This window comes from Equus asinus, chromosome 19, assembly GCF_041296235.1.
Source record: "Equus asinus isolate D_3611 breed Donkey chromosome 19, EquAss-T2T_v2, whole genome shotgun sequence".
In the NCBI taxonomy this organism is placed as follows: domain Eukaryota; kingdom Metazoa; phylum Chordata; class Mammalia; order Perissodactyla; family Equidae; genus Equus; species Equus asinus.
Window position 1 is genome coordinate 9,875,517 of NC_091808.1, and position 22,934 is coordinate 9,898,450.

The window sequence follows — 22,934 nt, forward strand, 5'->3', positions numbered from 1 at the left end:
ACACAAATTCTACTACTTAGTGTCCCGAGAGTGCTGATCTTTGCATCTCTCTTTAAAAGAAGAAAAAATTCTCCCAGTTCTCCTTTCTACCCCTCAGACTGTGCCTAGTTCTTGCCGGGCTGAGGTCTTTCCTCCGTTGCCTCCGGCCTGCAAGTGACTGCCCACAGCATCTCCTGGTTCCCACCATGAGTCCTAAATTTCCCTCACTCATGTCTACTCCTGAACTATGTTAGGCATCTTCTGTGGCCTCCGGACAACTTCAGGTAAAGATCTACCATAAACTCTGTGTCTAAAATCAAATCTCATCTCCCCCTGCAAACTAGACCCACCCCCCCACCTTCTGCTTCCTTGTTTCTATGATTTGGCATCACTATTTTGTTAAAGATACACAACTCTAAAACAGGTCTAAGAGAACTTTCTTTGATAACGGAAATGTTCTATGTCTGTGCTGGCCATTACGGTAGCTACTAGCCACATGTGGCTACTGAGTACTTGAAATTTGGGAAGTATGACTGAGAGACTGAATTTTAAATGTTATTTAATTTGAAATGAAATAATTACATGTGGTTAGTAGGTACTGTATTGGACAGTGCAGTTCTAAACCTCCCACCTCTTTATCTACTTCCAATCTTCCCATCTTCAGTCTCGCTAGTCCTTTGTAATAGTTCTTTGAAACACCTTAATTTCCTTTCCTTTTATCCATTCCCACTGCTGGATGAACTCACACCTAGAGAACTGCAAGTGTCCCCTAACCTGCATCTTTGTTCAGGCTCTGTCTTAACAAATCTACCCAACACACAAGTGAATCAACAGCATTTCTAGTTTAGGAGCTTAAAACGATTTCTTCTTGCTAATCGAACAAAGACAAACTGCTGGGCTTCGTGTCCTGGCCCTCATCAGCTCTGCCCCTCTGCACAGCACCATCTCCCACTCTGCCATAAAATACTCCCATTATCTCCTTATTGTTGCCAATCACTGTGCTCATTCCTGTCTTGTACCTACTCTCTTTTTTCTGCCTATGCAAACTCTAAACCATCTGGAACTTCCATCCTAAGTCCATCTCTGTTAGCAAGCCTTGCCTTACGAAGCCCATATGTATCCCCTGAAATCCTACAGTACTAACTGCTACCTAGTGGAATTATCCTTTTGTGGTACCTATGCTCATCACAGATCCTCAACAAGATCAAAACGGCATTCCTTTGTATCACCTATGGTCTGGTAGCTAGAATGCTGACTGGCTGTTAGATGACCAAAACCTCTGTTCACAAAACGCCTCATGATACAATTCATTTTTGCTGATCTTTAATAGGCAGAGACTAGGAAGACAAGGATAAGACAGTTTGGTACAACAAGTTGGGCAGGTTTTGATGGCAGTTTGTCAAGTTTGTCTTAAATGATTAAACCATAAACCAATAAGTACACGGCAAACAGTTACGCTGTACAACCTGTTAGCACTAGAGTGGAGAGCACATTAACATTTAAATTGCCAGTGAAAAAATGTCTGCTTCCTGATGCAGTCTAACACTAGCAACAAGATTATTTCCAAATGCATACTAATATTGGTAGCATAACTCCCCCAAATGTCTAACATCAAAGTACTTATAGCCTGAGCAGATAAGCACATAGTATGAAAGGAGTCTAAACTAATTAATCAACAAAATACAAAAATTTTAAAAGGTAGTTCACAGGGCTCCTTGAAGAATGGCTGTTGCCAGTTTTGAGGCAGGAACCCATACAAAATGAGGAAGGGACATCTTGTACCAGAGAGGAAGGAAGCTGTCAAAGACGGATGGGGTCTTGCCAACTGGTCATAGGAGCCATCCTGAAGGAGCTCCCAATGGCCCAAATGGGGCAATTTGGAAATAAAAATTTGGACAAAACAACTGCAATGGATTGAGACACATCAAATGTTTTTTAAAACCCCAAAACTTGAGTTCATAATGATGCTTACAGAATAACACTCACTGCTCTTCTAAGGAATTGACTAGGGCACCACCTAATTATACTAAAAAATGATAAAGTGAAAGAATCAAGCATTTATTCTGTCTTTCCCAGACAGACTGTATTTTGGGATAACGAAGTCTTTGATAAGGAAAGAAACATACTGAATATACTGAGATGGAATAACAGAACTAGGAACTCTCCATTTGAATCCAGGGGATGATCCTCAACGGATACTAAACCATCAGGTGAAGGGTAGATGGAGAACTTCATGATGGACAGATTAGACTGACAACACCTGCATCCACTGATCAATCCAAACGTTACTGAAGAAAGACAACCAGTGTTGCCCAATAGGAAGTACACAGTACCATCCATGAAGAATTCCTGCCACCCAAACAGAATCTGAATCTAATCAAACCTCTAGACTTCATCACTAATTTAAAAGAAGAGAGGATAGAGGCACACATCACCTGTAAAACAAGAGGGATACAAATCCAAAGTATGTGATTCTTTCTACAAAACAAATGACGTAGTTGCTTCAACAAATAAATGGAATTGTATTAAAAGAAAAAGATACGGCAGGAACTATTACAGATTGAAAGAGAGTTAAGAATCCTAATAACCAAATTCAGTTTGTGGATCTTGCTTGGAACTGATTTAAACAAACTAACTGAAAAACGGCATTTTTGGTGAAAATCAAGGAAATCTGAACATATGTGAATTATCTATAGATAACGTTAGGTTTGTAAACGGTATTGTGATTACATTAAAAATCCTTTATGTATTATGTATTGAAGCGATGTTATATGTGAGGAGGGAAAAAAGGAGGCAAGGAACGGATGAAACGACGACAGAATGCTCACCTCTGCTAACTCTAGGGAGGGGTAGGAACGGGTTTGTGTATTATTCCCTCCAGTTTTACATACATTTTCCACAATAAAGGCTAAAAAGAGTGGGAGAGAGCGGTTCTGTTGGATCCCAACACCAAATGTGTTCTCCATGCTTCTCCTCCTAGCTGAGGTTTCTGCTCTGGCCAGATCAGATTAGAGCTTTAAATTGCTTCTTTCAATTGTATCTCAAAAGTCTTACTTTACATGACATTTAACAACGTTCTTATCATACCCCTGGCTACTCTAAAGTGAAAACACAGAGTTAACTAATTTATGAATATTAATAACCACTGCTTTCTATGGAAAAGGGAAATACTGGCTTTAAAAATACACAAAGGCATCTGGAAGCTGCTCTAAGAACGCCAAAATTTCAGACTACTCACTACATGTTTACATACACACTCTGGATTGATACAACAAAAAATCAGATGCCAAAAATTCTGTATGGCAACATCTGAAGAAGCAACATAGATAGTTAGAAATAGAAAGAAGGAAATAGAATGCTGGCATCCAACACACGCACTGACTCACGCTTTGTCTAAACAAGTCTGAACTTGGGGGAAGTGTTAAACCACAGAGATATGAATCAGAGTGAGGCAAGCTATAAAGCCAGGGGCAGGAGAGCGAGCTGATTCACGCCAACAGTCATGCCAGTAAAATGCTCGCCCGCCAATTTAAAAGAACCCCACCAATGCTGGGACAAACAGATGCTCACCATACCCAGAGGCGGCAAAGACTCTGGTGTGAAACGAGAGGAGGTGACCTTGCCAGTCAGGGAGGCTCAGTGATAAGGGAGGAGAAGATTTGTTTTTTCACTTTTTAGACTTATTTGGTTTTTTTTCCCAAACTGACAGACTACCCAAACATAAGTGCCTGCTTAGTCCAACAGTAATTCCAGGAAGATGCACTGTGAATTACTAAATTAAGTGGGTTAGTGAGTAGACACACACAGGTAAAAAGCAAAGTGTTGTACTTCATAAACGTGGACTTTGTTAACTGAAGCTACAGAGCGTCCAGGCTCCGTTTACTAGGCAGCTTTCACTGCCTTACAGTGTGCATCTTGTCCAAAGAAGATGGCTTTAAATACATGATTTAACTGCTAATTCATACAATTAAACCTTCTAAACCCTAGAAAACAGAACTAAGACCACAAAGCACTTACTTTTTTCTTTAGTCATCTGTGATTTGAGAATTTAAAGGCTCACAATTCACCTACCTTTAAACTCCCATGGGCATTTTCAAATTCAATTTAGCTCACAGGTTGAATTTTAAGGAGGGAAATGTGTTCAAGAACTACGGAAATATTAGCTGACTAAACTAGAGAAAATGCTTTCCCACAGTCACCATCCTGTTTTTGCTCAAGACCATTTTTCCTTTTTATTTTTTTAACTGAAAATATAAAGTTTAGTACATCGTACATACCCTTTCAATAACATGAACAAAATATTCTGTTGGGTGCAGATGTATTCAACAGTAGGAGTTCTTGTACCAATTTGTCTTCTGAGAATATTGTTGAAAATTTGAGCCACGTCTTTTTTGCCCTATTAGGAATACAATCATTAAAATATTTACCTGACTAAATATCAAAATTCCCATCCACCCTCCCAAATAAACTTAAATCAAGGCATTGCATATTTCTAATTATGAATGAATATTTGACTTTAAAATGTTCACAGACATCACATTTTCTTACTTTATTTATTCATTTATAATTGCAAATTCTAAGTTTTAATAGTATACTATTTTTAACATGAATAATGCATTGATGAAGTGAAATCCTACTACATATAATTTCCACTATTTCTAACTCTGAAAATCATGCTGACTCAGACATGAACAACAAATCCTTGCTATATGCTTATGATATTCAGGGATTTCATTCCCACCCAAATGAAACAAGCAGCTTCAAACAGGATGCTGTATTGTAAACAACATGTATACTTTCCTTCTACAGTGTTGGAAGGAAAAGAAACTGTACTCTTCTAGGAATATAAAAATGAAGGAATTCTGTAAGAAGCTGAGCTTTAACGGCACTACAGTAGACATACCCTCCTATTAACTAGGTCTATTCAGGAAAGACTTTGTATAGATTAATACTGAAGATACCAAATATCACATGATGCAGCGGCTTAGAGATCAGAACTTAATTATACCACTGCACTCCCCTAAACAAAACAACTGGACATCACTGTCAGACAGTGAACCTTACAATCAGAAAGTTGCACAAGAAATTAACAAATGGAGAACTGCACCCCAAGGGATGTTTCAGAATGGCTACTTGTTACAAGGCTGTCAAGCCTGCAGCAGAATGAGTAAAACACTCGCTTTCCAGCAACAGAGATCATCCTGGGGACCAGGTTAGGTCAGGAGCAGTATGGCAACCTCCAAGAACAAGTCTCAAGGGCATACACTTCTTTTAATTTATGTCTTTAAAGTCCCAAGTGAATATTCAATTCAATGTCCAGGCTGGGGAGTGGGATGGGTGGACAAAGGAGAAAGAACTAGATGTTTCAGTACATTCCCAACTTTGCAGAGGAAATAAAAATTGTTATTGTTGGAATTTGATACACTATTAAAAATACATGAAATCAGCTATATAAATGGAAATATCAGTTCTAACTGGATCTATCTAGGATAGAAATAAATTTTAGTTCTCTTTTATTATCAATATTATATTCAAGTAACATATGAACCACACCCTCCCATCCCTCTCCAAAATTGAACCTGGCTATAAGTCTGTTATTTTGTCCTGTGGTTTTTCAAGCACCTGCACAGATATCCACTCACTCAGGATGATAAACACTGGGGCTTAAAAGAAAGCACACCCATGACAAAGAGTCAAAGAAGAGACCGCTCATGACCATGCCAGAGCCCTTCATTATCAGACACACTTCTCAGACTAGTTTATTCAGTCTGGTATCAATAACCATTATTTTCACTGTTCAATTCACTAAATCTCCAACATGGCATGATCTGACTGTATAAGCTTGGCCAATAATCTCAAATACCTACCAAGGTCAGGCAGGAGATGCAAATGGGTAATGCAGGCCCTGAGACAGAAAAGCAAGCTGTGCCATCTGCAGCACACCCTCGTGGGGCGCCCTGCATCATGGGGTAGCTGCTACTCTGCTCCAGCTCAGGGGCCACAGAGGACTACAGGCCCAATGTTGCCAGAGTCGAATTTTTCAAGAGAAGCCAGAAATTCAAAATTTTGTATAAAATCTCCCACTACTTAAATGTTATCCTAATTTAAACATTTAAAAGCAGTGCCAAGCAAACAAAATACATATGACCTCTGCTATAATGAGTTCTCAACAGGTAAAAAAAAAACAAGACATAACTGGACGTTCTCTAAGATCTCATCGACCTTGAAAATTCTAACATTCTATGGTCTTTTTTAGATTGTTTATTCCTTGAGAGCCAAGGAGGAGTGAATTCTGTAAAACAGTTAACTATTCATTAAATACAACCTAAATGAAAGGGCACAATGAATACCTAAGAAACTTCATATACAATGCAGTGAAACAGGGGGAAGAAAACCTGGCCTGAGCCTGAGACACCTCTGAGTCTCTGCCCTGGCTCCACCAACTAGGCATGCAGCCTGGACATGCTTACAGGTCAGTAACCCCTGAGCCAAGCCGGGCAGGAATCTTAAGATGTTTCAAAGAAGAGAACACACGGAAAAAGACTATGAATAAGGCACTGTTTTCGAAAAACAAGAAATTCATTTCTTACCTCAAAGTCAATGAGCTGTAAGTCAGCTACCAGGGTGCTAAGGAGCCCACTGTTATAGAGTTCTTGAGCGAGTTGTGCCACTGCTTCTGTCTGTGGTTCTTTTTCATTTGTGCCATATAGAATTTCCTTCATGGCAACCAGATTTTTGGAAACTTCTTCTGTAGCCTGATTTTGGGGGAGAGGAGAAAAACAACTCATTTTAACAAACAAATATAACATACCTATATTTGTTAAACACTTTATCTAGCAGGGGTGTGTTCTCATGGGGATGGACATAACGTGCTCAACATGCAAGGCCTGCAAGTGTACGACATGTGCGCTTGAACACTGAAAACAATGTTATTATGGTAGAAACAGAACAGGGAGCAAAGGTTCAATTCCTCCTCAGGTGGGAGGGAAACAACATGGCAGAGGTACCTGAGTTGACCTTAAGAATGGAGAGACACTGATAAGCAAGTAGCAGGGAAAAGGAGATTCAGGGAAAAGGAATGGCTTGAGCGGGATATACAGGAGAGGAAGAAGCATAGGGTCTGTGAGAGAAAAGGTATGGAGGGAATGAGGAAGTGATAGCAGAAAATGAAGCTGAAAGAGGCTTTGAATGTAAAGCTAAAATGTTAGCAATAAATAAAAAGTCACTCAAGAGCTTCTGCTTCCGGCCAAGATGAAGGAACAGGGGCCAGATTTACCTTCCCCCATGAAAAAGACTAAAAATCAGGAGGAAATACATGAAACAATGAATTTTAAACTTTGAACTTCAGGCAGCACAGAAGAGTGATCTCTGAGAGAAGGGAAACGAATGACGTGAACCCCACAATTGCCCTAGCTTCCTGCCCGGAGAGAATTTCCAGGCCACATCACAGGGAGGGGAAAGCCAGGCAGAAGAGGTGGTCTCCATGAGTTGAGGAGACAGAGCTAGAGCTGGGAAGCTGCAGAGGCCAAGGAGACTAAATTCACAGGGCAGAGTACCAGAGAGGAGACAGCTGCACTAAAGAGAGTGTTAGGGATCTGCAAAGACTCACTTCACTTCTTTAGCTGAGAACCGATAAGTACATGCATGTGAGTGTGAGAAAAGAACCCAAGGCCAGGAACAGAACCACAGAGCTCAGACAAGGCTGGAAATAGTTCTTGTTCCCATCTACCTTATGGAAGACCTCCTAGTCACAGGGCATCAACAGAGCACTCAAAGGTTTTTGTCTCAGTTGTTATACAAAATTAGCCTTAGACTAAACTCTGCTTTGGTCTCGCCTCACAAAGTTTAAAAGCAAGCCTGGAAAGGATCAAAACTGGAAATCACGATCAATAACAAGGAAAAAAACCAATCAACAGAAAAAGCCCTGCAAATGACACAGATAAAAAAAATTATTAAACAAGGGCATTAAAAGTTATTATCACTATAGTCAGTACGTTCAGGAAAGAAATGAGCATGTTAAGTAAAGGTATGGAAGATATAAAAAAAGACTCATAAATCAAAAACTCAGAAACAAAAACTACAATGTCTAAAACAACAATTACATCTGATGGGATTAACAGCAGATTAGACACTGCAGAAAAAATGGTCAGTAAACATGAAGACAGAGCATTAAAAAGTATCCAAAATAAAACACACAGAGAGGGGAAAAAGACAGCATAGCAGTGAGTGACAGGATGGCTGCACTCAGACTAGTGTGTGTGACTGCAGGCCCTGCAGGAGGAGAAAGGCAGACAAAGCACTGAAGACACAGTGGCTGCAAATTTGACAAAAAGTATAATCCTATGGATCCAAGAAGTTCAAAAAGTCCTAAGCACAAGAAACAAGAAGAAAACTACACCAAGGCATGAAAGAATCAAATTGGTTAAATTCAATGAAGAGAAAATTTTAAAAGCAACCAGAGGGAAAAAACATTACAGACAAAGAATCAAAGAATGACTATAGACTTCCTGACAGAACTGATGTGAGTGAAGAAGCACGGGAGGAACATCATTAAAGTTCTGGGAAAAAACAAAACCGTCACCTTAAAATCCTATACCTGGCAAAAATGTCATTCAAAACTGAAGGAGGAATAAAGTTTTTGAGAGACAGAAAGGCTGGAAGATTTCATCACCAGCAGATCTGCATTACAGGAAATGCCTAAGGAACTCCTATAGGCAGAAGGAAAATGATTCAAGATGAACATCTGTATAGACACAAAAATCTGTACATACACTATGAGGATAAATATAAAATATTTTTCCCTCTATTATTTTAAAAAATGTTTTTAAAAGATAATTGGCTGCTTAAAGCATAAACAAAAGTATATTCTGGGGTTATGACACATGTAGAACAAAAATATGTGGTAACAATAGCTCAAAGAGGGGTAATGGAGTACAACGTTGTAAGGTTCTTATCTGTGAAGCAGTACAATATCTCTTGAAGACACACTGCAGTACATTAAAGGTATATACTCTGAGTCCTAAAGGAACCACTAAAATTCAAAACAAAGAGTTATAGCTAATTAACCAACAAAGGAGAATATTAAGTAGAATATTAAGGCTATGTGAAAAATATCAAGGCTATACAAACACAAGTATTTATGATCAGAAATATACTTCAAGGAGATTACTTAGCAGATTCATAGGACATCAGCATTTAACGGTACCTAAAGAATCATCTAATCCACAGTACTCCCTTTCACAAGCTTCTAACCTTCTCACCAAATGATCACATTGCTTCGCCTTAAATATTTCCAGTTTCCAGTCATGCAGTACTAGCAGATCTCAGAATCAGATAGCTGTTAGAAAATTTCATAACGAGACAAACAGTGCTTCACCATAGTGTCTGCTGGTCCTGGGTCTGCACTGCAGATCAGGCAGTATCCTAACTTCTCTTCCACATAAAGCTCCTCTTTCAAGGCAGCTTGCTTGTCTTCCCTAAATAGCCTTTTCCAGAAAACCTCCACTCAGCTTCTTGAACTATCCTCCTAAAAAGATAGGGCTAATGTTCCAACACTATGCAGAATGGAACAGCGCAGAAGACACTAGACCACCACTTTCCTACAAATGTTGCAAATTTTAATGTAGTCCAAGGCCACCTTTAAGGATTTTTGCAATTATAGCACATCATTCATTCAAAGCCAGATCTTTGAATGACACTGCAAGGAGAGCTTTACCTTGTCTCACTATTTAATTTAACCTCATTAGCAGCCTATCATTCAACACTGTGGAGGTACTTCTGGATTCTGAAGGACATCCAATACACCAGCTACTGCCCTCATATTTGTATTATTTGAAAATCTGATAGGTATGCCTCCCAAGGCCTGAATCATTAACCAAAATGCTGAAAGGAAATAACTATGAATGGAGCCTATCATGCTTTACTCGTCATGCTCTTTCAGTAATGATCTACTAATCATCTTTGGGCATGGCTGCTCAGCCACTTACGTATGCACCTATTTCCAAATCATATGCAAAAGACTTCTGGTTAAATACTTTGATAAAATAAGAATATACTACTTCTTTCGCATTACCTGAAGATAAGAAAATGAAATAAAGTTAATTTGGTCTGACCTTTTTACTAAGCCTATGCTGATTTCTACTGACTACTACTTTCTTTTCTAAATGCTTATAGATCATCTTCCTAATAATCCCATTAGGAAACCTTAATCACTATCAATGTTAAGCAGAATCTCTTTTCCTTTTCCAGTCTGCTCTTACTCCCCTATTCTGTGAATGCCTCAGATTTCTGATGGCAGTTTGTCATCCCACAAAGAAATTCTAAGTATCTCAGAACGTACTTAATTTTTATTCTTAATTAATTATTATTCTTAAGATGATTCTGACAGGGAAGAATCTGACATTTGGGAAGTTTTCTGTGTGTGTCACCTGTTGCTTTATACCAGCAACCCTAAGTCGTCAGCCTCAGCCCCTTTTGCTTCTCTGGCTCGATCAAAGTTTTGAGGCCCTTAGCAATCCTTCAGATGCCACCGTTCCTACTCTTCTTTGAAATCACGACATGATTTTAAATCCGAATTCAGACCATAATCCATGCTCTCTTCTGACAGCAAAAGATGAATAAGAAGTAGGCGGTGATAGCTAAAGGTATGGGGTCTCTTTTTGAGGTGATGAAAGGTTCTAAAATCGACTGTGGCTATGGTTGCACATTATCTGTGAATAAACTAAAACTCAGCAAATTGTACACTTTAAAAGGGTGGACTGTATGATATGTGAGTTATAGCTCAATAAAACTGTTTAAAGGGGCTGGCCCCGTGGCCGAATGGTTGAGTTCGTGCGCTCCACTGCAAGCGGCCCAGTGTTTCGTCAGTTCGAATCCTGGGCTCAGACATGGCACTGCTCATCAAGCCACGCTGAGGCGGCATCCCACATGCCACAACTAGAAGGACCCACAACTAAGAATATACAACCATGTACCGGGGCGCTTTGGGGAGAAAAAGGAAAAAATAAAATCTTTAAAAAAAACTGTTTAAAAAAAAAACAAGGAGGAGAAAAGCAAGGAAATGGACAGTGTGGTACTTCTGAGATGAAAGGGAACCTGGATTCACAGGTAAAGCCTTCCTCTTTCAGAAGATGATGCTGTCACCTACATTACAGGCGGGGAGGAGACACTGATGGAATTCTTTCATCTGTTAACCATACTCTCCTGCGTTCTCAGGAACTTACCATCTGTTAGCTCATCTCCTTCCCATATAGTCAACTCCCCTCACACTTGTTTCCCCCTTCAATCAGTTTTAGTATGATCAAGACTCCCATTCACAAAATCAAATCAGCTCTCCCTTGACTCCACAACCCCCTCCTAGCTACTGCCCACCCATAATTAAACCTCTCAAAAGATCCACTTCTGTTTGCTCTTCATTCTTCAGCGCAATCCCATGTACTTTACAGCTCTTAGCCAGTCACCAATGAGCTGCCTGCCAGTGAATACAATTTTCAGTCTTCATCACACGCGAGCTTTTGGCAGCATCTGATTACACCCCCTTTAACCGCTCTTCCCTTGTCCTCTGTGACTCACTGCCACCCTCATGTTTTCCTTCCTGTCTCCCTGGTTGCTCCCTCTGTCTCCTTTTCGGCTCATCCTCCTTGCTTAGGCCATTTAAATATTGAGAATTCCTCAAGGCAGGGTACAAGGTCCCCTTCTTCTCTATCATCTCTCCCTAAGTGATCTCATCAACACCCACAGCTTTAATTAACAGCTAAATGCAGATGCCTCACAGATTCCTATCTCTAATCCAGTTCTCTTACTAGTACACTCAGCAGCCTACTGGAAATGTCTCCACTTAGATGTCTCAAGGCACCTGAAACTTAATGCATCTAAGACAGAACTTGGGATCCTGCCCCATGTCTGCTATTCTGCCCTCGTTCCCTATTTCAGGGGATGATTCTACTACTGATGCTCTTACACGTGTCAGAAACTTAGGAGTCATCCTCACCTCTTCCCTCCATCTCACCCCACCCCAATATCTAATTCATCACCCAGTCTCTCAAATCTATCCACGTATCCCTCCCCACCCTCTAAATCACCACCCAAGACAGAATCCCCAGAACTCTTGCTTGAGTTAGCCCACTGACTGGTTTCCTTGAATCTCCTACAGTCCATTCTTCACCTCACAGGGTCCTTGCACAAGTGGTTTCCTACGCCTGGAATGCTCTTTGTGCCCACACTCTGCCCCACCTCCTGGCCAACTCCCACTCTTCTTTCATTGCTGTGCTCAGTGATCACTTCCTCAGAGAAGTCTTTCTGGGTAAATTCTATCATACCTTCTCCTACTACCATGTACTTCTTCTGAGTGTTTCTCACAGTTGTATATAATTCTGCTTTTCCTTGTAATTTGTAACTCATGTCTGTTTCCTTCGGCTCCATTAGAAGCCCAGTGCTTGCAGGTACTCCACACATGGTTGATGAATGGTTGAACATCAGCACACTTGATCACTGGGATACAAAAGCCAGACCAACACTGGATGTAGGGAAATGCGTGAAACCATAAAGTCAAGGAATCCCTAAAACTGTAGTGCAGGGACCTGAAGGAAGAACGCCCTGCAACACTTCACCAAGAAACAAGAAAGTGAAGTGGATCTACCTGACAGTTACTATAGTGAGCAAGGAATCTAACTCCCTGCGGCCTCAAAGAGAAGAGTCTGGAAGAGCACCCCGCAAATGAGCACAGGCTGCCATGGGGAGGAGCACTGGCTCCAGTTCAGATTTGCATGAATTTTTATGACTCACATTTTACTTATTTTTTTTTAAAAGAGCAAAATAATAAACAGAATGAGATAAATAGATCCAAGTGTTCACTATGTTGGTACTAATTGATTTATCTTCTTATTTCTGATTCCGTTTTACCTTTCTACTCCTCCCCACAAGACACTCCCCCTAAATTTTTAAGATTTATTTCTAATAAATAATTAACTATATAGGTTTACATATGTAAGTAGGTCTACCAACCGTATCTTGAAAAACAGTGCCACAAACAAAGCCAGATAAAAGGCTAACGCCTAGACTGGGGCTTAACAGATAAAAGGCTGTCTTCAGCTATTTAGATGTAGAGAACGGCACTGGGGATAAGAGACTTCAAACCCGGGCATTCCCATGGTTAGTTACCATTTACATATGATAATCAGCAGCATGATATAAAGAAAAGCTAAAATTCATCAACTTTATTATTTATTAGCAATCCTGATGAGAGGTTAAGTTCGTATTTCAATTGATGACTTTTAATTTCATGCATATTTCAACTATTTGTTTGATTTCTGTTCCCCATTACATGGACAATTACAAGTCAATTAAACAAAAGCTTTTATTTTATTTTTTTGAGGAAGATTAGCCCTGAACTAACTACTGCCAGTCTTCCTCTTTTTTGCTGAGGAAACCTGGCCCTGAGCTAACATCTGTGCCCATCTTCCTCTACCTTTTTCTTTTTCTTTTTTTTTTTAACATGTGGGACGCCTACCACAGCATGGCATGCCAAGTGATGCCATGTCTACACCCGGGATTCGAACCAGCGAACCCCGGGCCGCCGAGAAGCAGAACGTGTGAACTCAACCACTGCGCCACCAGGCCGGCCCCTAAACAAAAGCTTTTAAAGAAAAAAAGAAGAAATATGTTCAAATATTACTAAAAGATGATCAGAAGAGCTTATGAAGTCAAGTATTTCACCAGAAAAGGCAATGCAAGTATTTATTGAATGAAGATGTCACACAGAAAAATAAACTCGGCCACTCTTGTTTAGATTTGACTTGGTTCCATTTATCAGCCTTCACATTAGTGACCATGCCCAGTTCCTCATTTCTGGCCTGCCTGCATTATGTCAGTATGTTCTCTGCCTCTCTGACCACATCCTCCTTATCTGCCACCTCCCTGTCTGTCCCCTCACACCTCCTGAGTAAGGTATTCACACATATAGCTCCTCCTAACGCTGTACCCTTTTCAAGTTGCTGAGATCATCATGTCACCTAATCCACTGGGCTCCCTAATGACCATGTCACCTATCCTGCGAAAGACTGCATGTGTGAGTGCTGCCCATGCTTGAAGCTCCAGGTCTCCTGCTCCCCTAACAATGTTGGATGTCCTTTACTGAAAACTTCCTCTACTTCAGCTCCCAGGGTTCTGAGCACTGTAGAAAAAGTGAGGGAACCTATGCACTGGTGCAGGCTTGGTGTACGCAAAACTCATGCTGTTCAACTGCCTTCAATCCAGTCAGAAACATTCCTTCAAACTGGGTTGATCTCCAACCAGTAACTACTAGAAGCAAATATTTCAAAACTGCTCTACTTCCCTCAAAAGCCTTTAGTCTCTCTCTTTCTCTGCTCCACATCTGAGCACCTGGCTTCACTCCTTTCATACTGAGATAAGACTTTCTGATGAAAATATCCTCAACTTCTCAATCCACCTTGATGCATTTCTGCCATCCTCCTCTGTGTCAACCCTGGAGGCACACCAGAATCACTTGGGGGACTTAAAAGGAAGATGCCCACTCTCCCAAAAGATATGCAAATGAAAAAAGGAAAAATAGTAGTTTCACATGCAGACACCACCCTAACCATGTGATCAAAGTGAACAGTAATGACACCATTGACCCCATGTGCCCCCTGACAGGACACACTGCAAAGGTCACAACATTACTTCGGTGGTTTTCTCACCAAAAAGGAATGCAAAAAAACCCTGCATTGAATCACGAGGAAATATCAGCCAAACACAAATTAAGGGACAGTCTACAAAATAAATGGCCAGTACTTTTCAAAAGTGTCAAGGTCATGAAAGTCAAAAACAGGCTGAGAAATTATTCTAGATTAAAGCGGACTAAGGAAATGTTACGACTAAATGCAATGTGTGATCCTGAATTGGATCCTGGTCCAGAAAAAGGATATTAATGGGACAACTGATGAGATCTGAAAAAGGTCTGTGGATTAGTTAACAGTATTATCATCAATGTTAGTTTCCTGATTTTGATCACTGTACTGTGGTTATGTGAAATGTCAACATTTGGAAAAGCTGGGTGAAGGGTACTCTCTTTGAACCATTTTATGAGTCTAAAAAGTTCATCATTTCTCCTTACGTTGCTTTTGCCTCACAGGTAAGAGGCATTCCTCCTTAGTTCCAAGACTGATGGCTCTACGTATGTGTGCTGGAGAAAGGGCCCCAAGCAAGAAGAAGGCTGGCCCGCCTCAAGTCCCCTGTGCAATTTTGCCAGGCGTGTGGCCTCATGGAAGCTTGCTAGGCCAGATACTGCTGAGATCCATTCCATTTCTTAGGATCTCAGACTCCAAATAGAGGTCTCCCAATTCTTTCTTGTCCCGTCATCTACTCTCACTCTCTCACCCTGGACATCTTTGTCTCTGCTCAGGCGACCCTGAAAGCCTGGATACTTACACTCTTCCTCTCTGCTCTGGAGCCCGCGCATCCGTGAACCCTTCCCTCAGTCCCGCGCTCTCCTCCTCTATGCCACAGACGTTGTTACCTTGTCTCAGCCCTGGCCTGGTAGTGTGTTATCTTCTCATCTGTCTCTCTCATTTCCCTCAGTGTACTCAAGGGCTTTGGAAAGGGCTCGCTTACCTTCTTCATACTCCCCCCACCCCTTACCTACGACAGTGATTTACACACAGTCTGACTTCATGATTTTGTTAACTGACTGAATTGTCTAGGATGCTTCGTCAGTTGAACATGGTGTTCTGAGACACAGATGCTATACTCGTGTGGCCAGTGTGCCTCATATTACGTTTCATGGGCACAGACTGCTTTACTAACAGTAGCCAACTGTGTTATAAATACATGGTCCTGAAGAGAGGCATGTGAGCAAACAGCCCCCACACAACAGCCCACTCACTTGACTGGAAAGTGACGTGGGTCGTACCTCACTCACTCACTCTCCGCTGACTTGTCTAGCTGAGAGGCACAGAATTTTAAGTTCTTAGTTGTCGTCTTGCGGCTTCTGAGAGTGTTTTATTCTGTGTGATTCTACTAAACAGCCATACACAGTGGGAGTTAGGGGCAACCTGGCAGAGCAGAGTCACAGAGGAAAGAGTCTGGGGCTTGGCAGAGCTTCTCAGAGTCAAGGCTCTGAGTTGAGAAGCGCTGTCCCTAACTGCCAGGGGGGCGAGGCATATTAATCCTGCGCCATGCGTGCCTGGAGTGCTCACAGCCCTTGTCACCCACTCCACCTCTGGACCCAACAAAGCTCAACTACTCAGTAGATCCCAAAGCAGCCTCATGGCAGGAAGTGAAAGGTGACAAGGTGGCTACTCAAAGATGGAGGTACAAGGTTCTATCTGGTGGGGTACAAGTCTGGGTCGGCCCTCTCCCTCACCCCCCAATTTTTAATAGACAGTTTACTAGTTAAGCCCAACCTTAATATATAAAGCACACATAAAGATAAACATAGCAGGAGCAAAATGGCTAAAGTATTGAAATGGCTAATTCACAAATTAAAAGGTAAATAACCTTAAAAAAAGGTATTCTACTTCATAATAAGAATAATAAATTTAAAACAATAAAATATTTTTTCCCTCCTATCACAGGCAAAGACTTCTAGAAGACACACTGGTGGTAGAAAAACAAATTGGTACAATTTTATTGTAGGGCAATTTGGCAAGATGTATCAAAAAGCTTTAAAAGGTGCAATTCCTCTGAATCACCCATTACACTTCTAGGTCTTGAGCCAGGGATATAAAGGCAACATTTCTTAACCCAGTCAATCTAGAAGAGACAGACCAATTCTGGGGAAGAGAAAATGAATTCTGAGTTGAAATGTTAAGTCTGAAGTGATGCCGCAGATGGAATCCCAGCATCTTAGTGTTGAAAGAGACGTCAGAGGTCATCCAAATCAGTGGTTTTTAAATGCTTTTGGAGCCAGTGATACCCTTAGTTCTGCCTGCCACCACTTATCAAAATAAAAACTTACGTAGAACCCCAAAATACAAATTAGGATAAAGTAAAACTAAAAAAGTGGATGAATGGAGAAAGAGCACCTGAAACCAGGGCCTACGTGCTTCTCCAGAGCACGCTTTGCACATATGTGGAACACTGAGTTCACAAGTAAACAAACACACACATAAAACACACACTTGCCCTGCTCCTCTCCCCATTTCTAAACAAAATAAGAATCCCTGCTATAATCCATCTCATCACAGGTATCTATCGACTTCCTCTAGATAAGTAGGTAGCAAACTTTTTGTGGGTCACATGGCCTTTGTCACAACTACTCAACTCTGCCACTGCAGCCGGAAAGCAGCCAGAGATCATATGTCAACGAATGAGCATGGCTGCATTCCAATAAAACTTTATTTATAAAACAGGTAATGGGTCAACCCAGGCCGCAGTTTATTGACTCATGCTCTAGAAAATACTTGGTGGGTAAAAGACAGGCCAGGGGGTATGTGAACCTGGAGTTAACTGTAGGTTAACATACTCTTAAGTCTCCCTCAGAAATTTAGCCTGGGGCCAGCCCGGTGGCGCAAGGGTTAAGTTCACTCGTTTGGCTTCTCGGTGGCCCGGGATTTGCTGGTTCGGATCCTGGGTGCGGACATGGCACCGCTTGGCAAAAGCCATGCTGTGGTAGGCGTCCCATGTATAAAGCAGAGGAAGATGGGCATGGATGTTAGCTCAGGGCCAGGCTTCCTCAGCAAAAAGAGGAGGATTGGCAGTAGTTAGCTCAGGGCTAATCTTCCTCAAAAAAAAAAAATGTAGCCTTATGTCTTGCTTCTCCTCCTTACCCTTAAGCTTTTCTTATCACCAGAGTTCTCTTACCAAGTTCATCTTCTGCTATTATGTCCGTATTCCCAAACACACTTCCAATCTCACCCAATCTCTGACTATGAAACATTGCTAGCGAGAATGTAAAATGATACAGTGATTGTGGAAGAGAGCTTGATGATTTCTTATAAAACTAAACATGCACTTAGCATATGACCCAAGAACTGTACTCTTGGACATTCATCCCAGAGGAAGGAAAACTTACGTTTACACAAAACCTGTACACAACTGTACGTAGTAGCCTTAACTGTAACAACCAAAAATGGAAACGGACTAGATGTCCTTCAATGTGTGAATGGTTAAACACACTGTGGTACGTTCACAGAATGGAATACTACTCAGCAACCAAAAGGAATTATTGATACTCACTACCACTTGCATGGATCTCATGGGAATTAAGCTGAGTGAAAAAAAGCCAATCTCAAAAGGTTACATACTGTATGATTCTATTTATAAAACATTCTTGAAATAAAATTATAGATTTGGAGAGCAGATTAGTGGTTGCCAGCAAGGGTTAAGGATGGGGGAGAGGAGATGGATGTGGCAATAAAGAGATAGCAAGAGGAGGCCTTGTGGTGATGGAACAGTTCTGTATCTTGATTGTGGTGGTGGTGGTTACTAAGAAACCACATGGCTACACAAGTGATAAAACTGCATAGAGCCGCACACACATACACACACAGTTGTAAAACTGGTGAATTGTGGATAAGGCCTGTGGACTGCACCAGTGTCAATTTCCTGATCCTGATATTGCATATAGTCCTGTGAGATGTTAACACTGGGGGACACTGGATGAAAGGTACAGGGGATCTCCCTGTATACTTTTTTGCAACTTCCTATGAATTAATAATTATTTAAAAATGAAGATTTAAACCAAAACAACAACAACAACAACAACAAAAGATGTCTTTGGCTCCCTCAATGTATTTTTAGGTTGTATACAAGGCCCTTTTCAATCTACCACAACCTACATCTCTAGCCTCACTTCTCACAATTCCCTTCTATCTCCATCCTTATAAAGGCACCCTGAACTTGTCACAGTTTTCTGAACATGCCATACTTTAGGTCATTTCACATTCCATTCCCTCTCACTCTTTGCCTGCCAAACACCTTAAAAACCAGTTCAAATGTCACTTCAAACCTAATGCTATCTCTGTACCTGTCTCTGACAGAGATAGTAACTGCTTTATCCTCTTGGTTCCTAAGGAATTTCATTAATATCCCCAAGTATCTCTATAGTACATTATTTACATACCTATTTCCTCTACCAGACTATAAACTCCTTAAGAACAGGGACAAATCTGATCCATATGTGTGTCTATCTGTCTACACATATGAAGGCACTAACATGTCTGTGGATTCAATCAAGTTGGGAAACTTTTGCAAAATATGACAACAGAAATAATGCCAGTAATTACTTCTGCTGTCATCTTTTGCAAAAGATTGTCCTGCCAACTATTGTGCACATGAAATACAGAATAAAAAAAATGTAATTCAGATGGGAATCATTGTTTATAAAGTCATTTTTTCTAGAAACAATTTTTTTTATTTTTATTTTTATTTTTTAAAGATCGGCACCTGAGCTAACAACCGTTGCCAATCTTCTTTTTTTTTTTTTTTCTACTTTATCTCCCCAAACCCCTCCGTACATAGTTGTATATCCTAGCTGCAGGTCCTTCTAGTTGTGGGATGTGGGACGCCATCTCAACTTGGCCTGACGAGTGGTGCCATGTCTGCGCCCAGGATCCGAACCCTGGGCCGCTGCAGCGGAGCATGCAAACTTAACCACTCGGCCACGGAGCCGGCCCCTAGAAACAATTTTAAAATGATCTATTAAGCAGAATTTTCCATGCTTCTTTCTGTTCACCATTAAGTTACATAATTGAGTTTATTGTAACTTATACATAAGTAACTAGTTATCAGTATTAAGAAATGCCTCAAAAAGCCCAGGGTTTCTTTGGTGGGGGGGGGGAGGATTGTATCATTTATTACTTTGTCTTACATTTTTCTTTTTTGAGTTTCTTTAGACCCACTCTTCAGCAAACAAATAATTTCAAACAAGAGTCCTCTAAATATATACCAACCTATATTTACTGCCTTAAATATCAATTCATTCTCAAAAAGGGATTAAATGACCTCACAGAAAAAAGTAAACATAAATCAAAGTAAACTAGGATAAAGGATGTGAGATGGAATCTAAAAGTAAACTGACAAATACTGTTGTGCCAAATATTTGATAATAACCTATTATCACATTAATTCCTGTATTAAATTAAAAAAAAAAAATCCTACACACACACACACCCCTCTCCTCTAAAGAAAATGCCTGAGTCTTCTAAACTGAAAGATCACAGACTAAGAAAAACCTATTAATAACCTCCTCGTGTCAAAGATTACTCTAAACAAGTTTAGTAACCATGAGTCACTGTTAAATGGCTATGCTATGAAAAGGCTATCCATTCCCCCCTCTTAAATACGCCAGCAAACTTATTCCTCTCATGAAATGAGTGAATATAGCTATTCAACACTGTGAACACATGCATTCACAGCAATGAAGGGAACCAAGTATAAGTGGAGCGAGGCAGCCATGCCTTCTTTATATAGCTTGCAGCGGGCACAGAGTGTGTAAACAGTCATTAGGTACACCAGATCTGTGTGGCTGTTAGCAACGAAAGAACAAATTCCACCCCACCCCACTCCACCCCCATGCCCCAGTTACTTAAAAATAAGGATGCGAAGAGAAACCACTTTTTTCTAAAGATATAAGGAAGTAGTTTTCAAATTCTTTCTAAGAGGTGTTGCATAGCTCCTAACAGACTCATCTATTTGTATTATACACAATTCTTAATATGGCAACTGTGTACCAGATAAAACAAGTAAAACCACCAACACATTACAAATAAAGGAATAAACATTTAAATGTTGTTTTTATGATTTTGTCTATAAGATCACAAGAAACAAGTGAGAAAATGCCCATGGATATAAGGAATAAGGCAGAAACAGGCATAATTTTACCATGGGTTTGGCAGTGCTAGGAGTGAATTTCATCTCTGACTCTACATAATAGATTACTTAGGAAACAATAGCTTTTTCATGTGGATCATGAGAATAACACCAGGAAACTATTCTACCTAAAAATAAGGTGGAGGCCTATTCCAAGGCACCATGCAAAATATGGTGTGTCAATGTAAGAATGTATCAACTATACAAAGCTTGAGTTCCTTCTACAATACCTAAGTGGTCACCTAGCCTATGCCAATATGTACCCAGTGACGGGAACCTTGCTATCTCCTAAAAAACCCAACTTTTGCTTTTTTTTTTTTTTTTTTTTGCTGAGGAAGACTGGCCCTGAGTTAACATCTGTTGCCAATCTTCTGCTTTTTGCTTGAGGAAGATCTGCCCTGAGCTAACATCTGTGCCAATCTTCCTCTATTTCGTATGTGAGTCACCACCACAGCATGGCTGCTGACAAGCGGTGTAGGTCTGTGCCCAGGAAGTGAACCTGGGCCGCCGAAGTGGAATGCACCAAACTTAACCACTAATACGGGGCTGGCTCCCAACTTCCACTTATTATTTTTCCTAACATCAAGACGAAACTGGACTCCCTGTTGTACTTCCACTCATAGGTCTTAACTTTATCTCCTGCCACTGTCTGGAACTTTTCCTTTCCTCGTATTAGATGATCCCCTAAAAACATTCTACTCAGAGATCTAGGGCTTCCCTTCATCCTACAAAGTTACACTGCTCAAATTTTATTCTTTCTATATCTTCAGTCCATTCGATTATTCCTCATGGCAGAGTTTTGAATTTCTGTGCCAGCCTAGTCACTTCTCTCTCAACACACTCTAGTTCTTCTACAACCTCAAGTATGGACTTGTCTACACAGAGCAGAAGATGGTCACTTAGAATTTAATTAGTGTATTTCTATCACTTCAACTTCGGCTTTCAATAGTCTTTTTGGGTGTTTTATTAAATAGTTATTCTCAGGGCATACACACGTGGTTTCTAAGCTGCTTCTATCTCAGTTGTACATACTCTTTTCTGACTCTCTTTATTGAGTTAAAATTGACACACAACAAACCACATATATTTAAAGCACACAATTTGATTGAATTTGTACTTCTGTATACACCCATGAAGCCATCGAGATAGTGAACATGTCCATTACCATCAGAATTCCTCAGGCCCCTCTGTAGTTCCTGTACTTCACCAGCCCCACTCTAACCCTCTACATTCCCACCAATCCCAAAGCAACCACTGATTTGTTTTCTGTCATTACGGATTAGTTTCATTTTCTAGAGCTTTGTATAAATAGAATCATACACTATGTACTCTTTATAGTCTGGCTTCTTTCACTCAACATAATTATTTTGAGATTCATTCATTGTTGTGTATAACAATAGTTCATCCTTTTTATTGCTGAGTAGTATTCCATTCTACGGATGTACCACAACTGGTTTATCCATGTACCTGGGCTACTTCCTGTTTTGGACTATTACAAATAAAGCTGCTACGAACATTTAGGAACAAGTCTTTGTATGGACATATATTTCTTGTTCTCTTGGGTAAATACCTAGCCCCAATTTGTAGTTATTTATTCTTCCAGAACTTCAGAATCATTTTTTGTCAAGTTACAAGAAGATCCTGCAGTGATTTAAATGGAATTGCATTAAGCTTAAAAATTAATTTGAGAAGAAATGACATCTTAACTATATTCTATCCAATAACATGGGCCAAGTATTCTTTTGCGCCTCTGAGCAAGGTATTATGGTTTTCTTCATATAGGTTCTGCATACTTCCTGATGAGGGTATTTCCAGACATCTTATACGTTTTTTTGTTGCTACTGTAAATGAAATATTTTTTAAAAGTTACAATGTCTAGATAGCTCTGATTGGTATTTAGGGAAGCTATGAATTTTCTATTTATTTAGCTGCCCTAGTGAACTCTCATTTTCGCATTGATGCTCTTGAGTTTTGTAAAGATTTATGACCATCTCAACACTGTAATTTTCCCTCTTGATTTGCAATAGCTACATTTTTAATTTCTAAACCATTTCTTTATGCATTGGCCAGAATTTCCAGGACAATGCCAAATAATGTCACAGCAAGCACTCTGGTTTTAATGGGATGACCTTCAAGTTTTAAGTCTC

At 40.3% G+C, this 22,934-nt stretch overlaps 1 protein-coding gene across 5 annotated transcripts in view; it reads right to left on the bottom strand.

Annotated features, from left to right (window-relative positions):
* CAB39 (calcium binding protein 39) overlaps nucleotides 1-22,934 on the bottom strand; it is an 83,217-nt gene that overhangs the window by 18,945 nt on the left and 41,338 nt on the right. For all 5 annotated transcript variants that reach the window (XM_044751560.2, XM_014836045.3, XM_070489433.1 and 2 more), the window contains 2 exons: nucleotides 6,570-6,734; nucleotides 4,257-4,375 (listed from right to left, as the gene is read on the bottom strand). In XM_044751560.2, coding sequence (XP_044607495.1) covers nucleotides 4,257-4,375; nucleotides 6,570-6,734 — 284 coding nt within the window. The remainder of the gene's footprint in view (nucleotides 1-4,256; nucleotides 4,376-6,569; nucleotides 6,735-22,934) is intronic.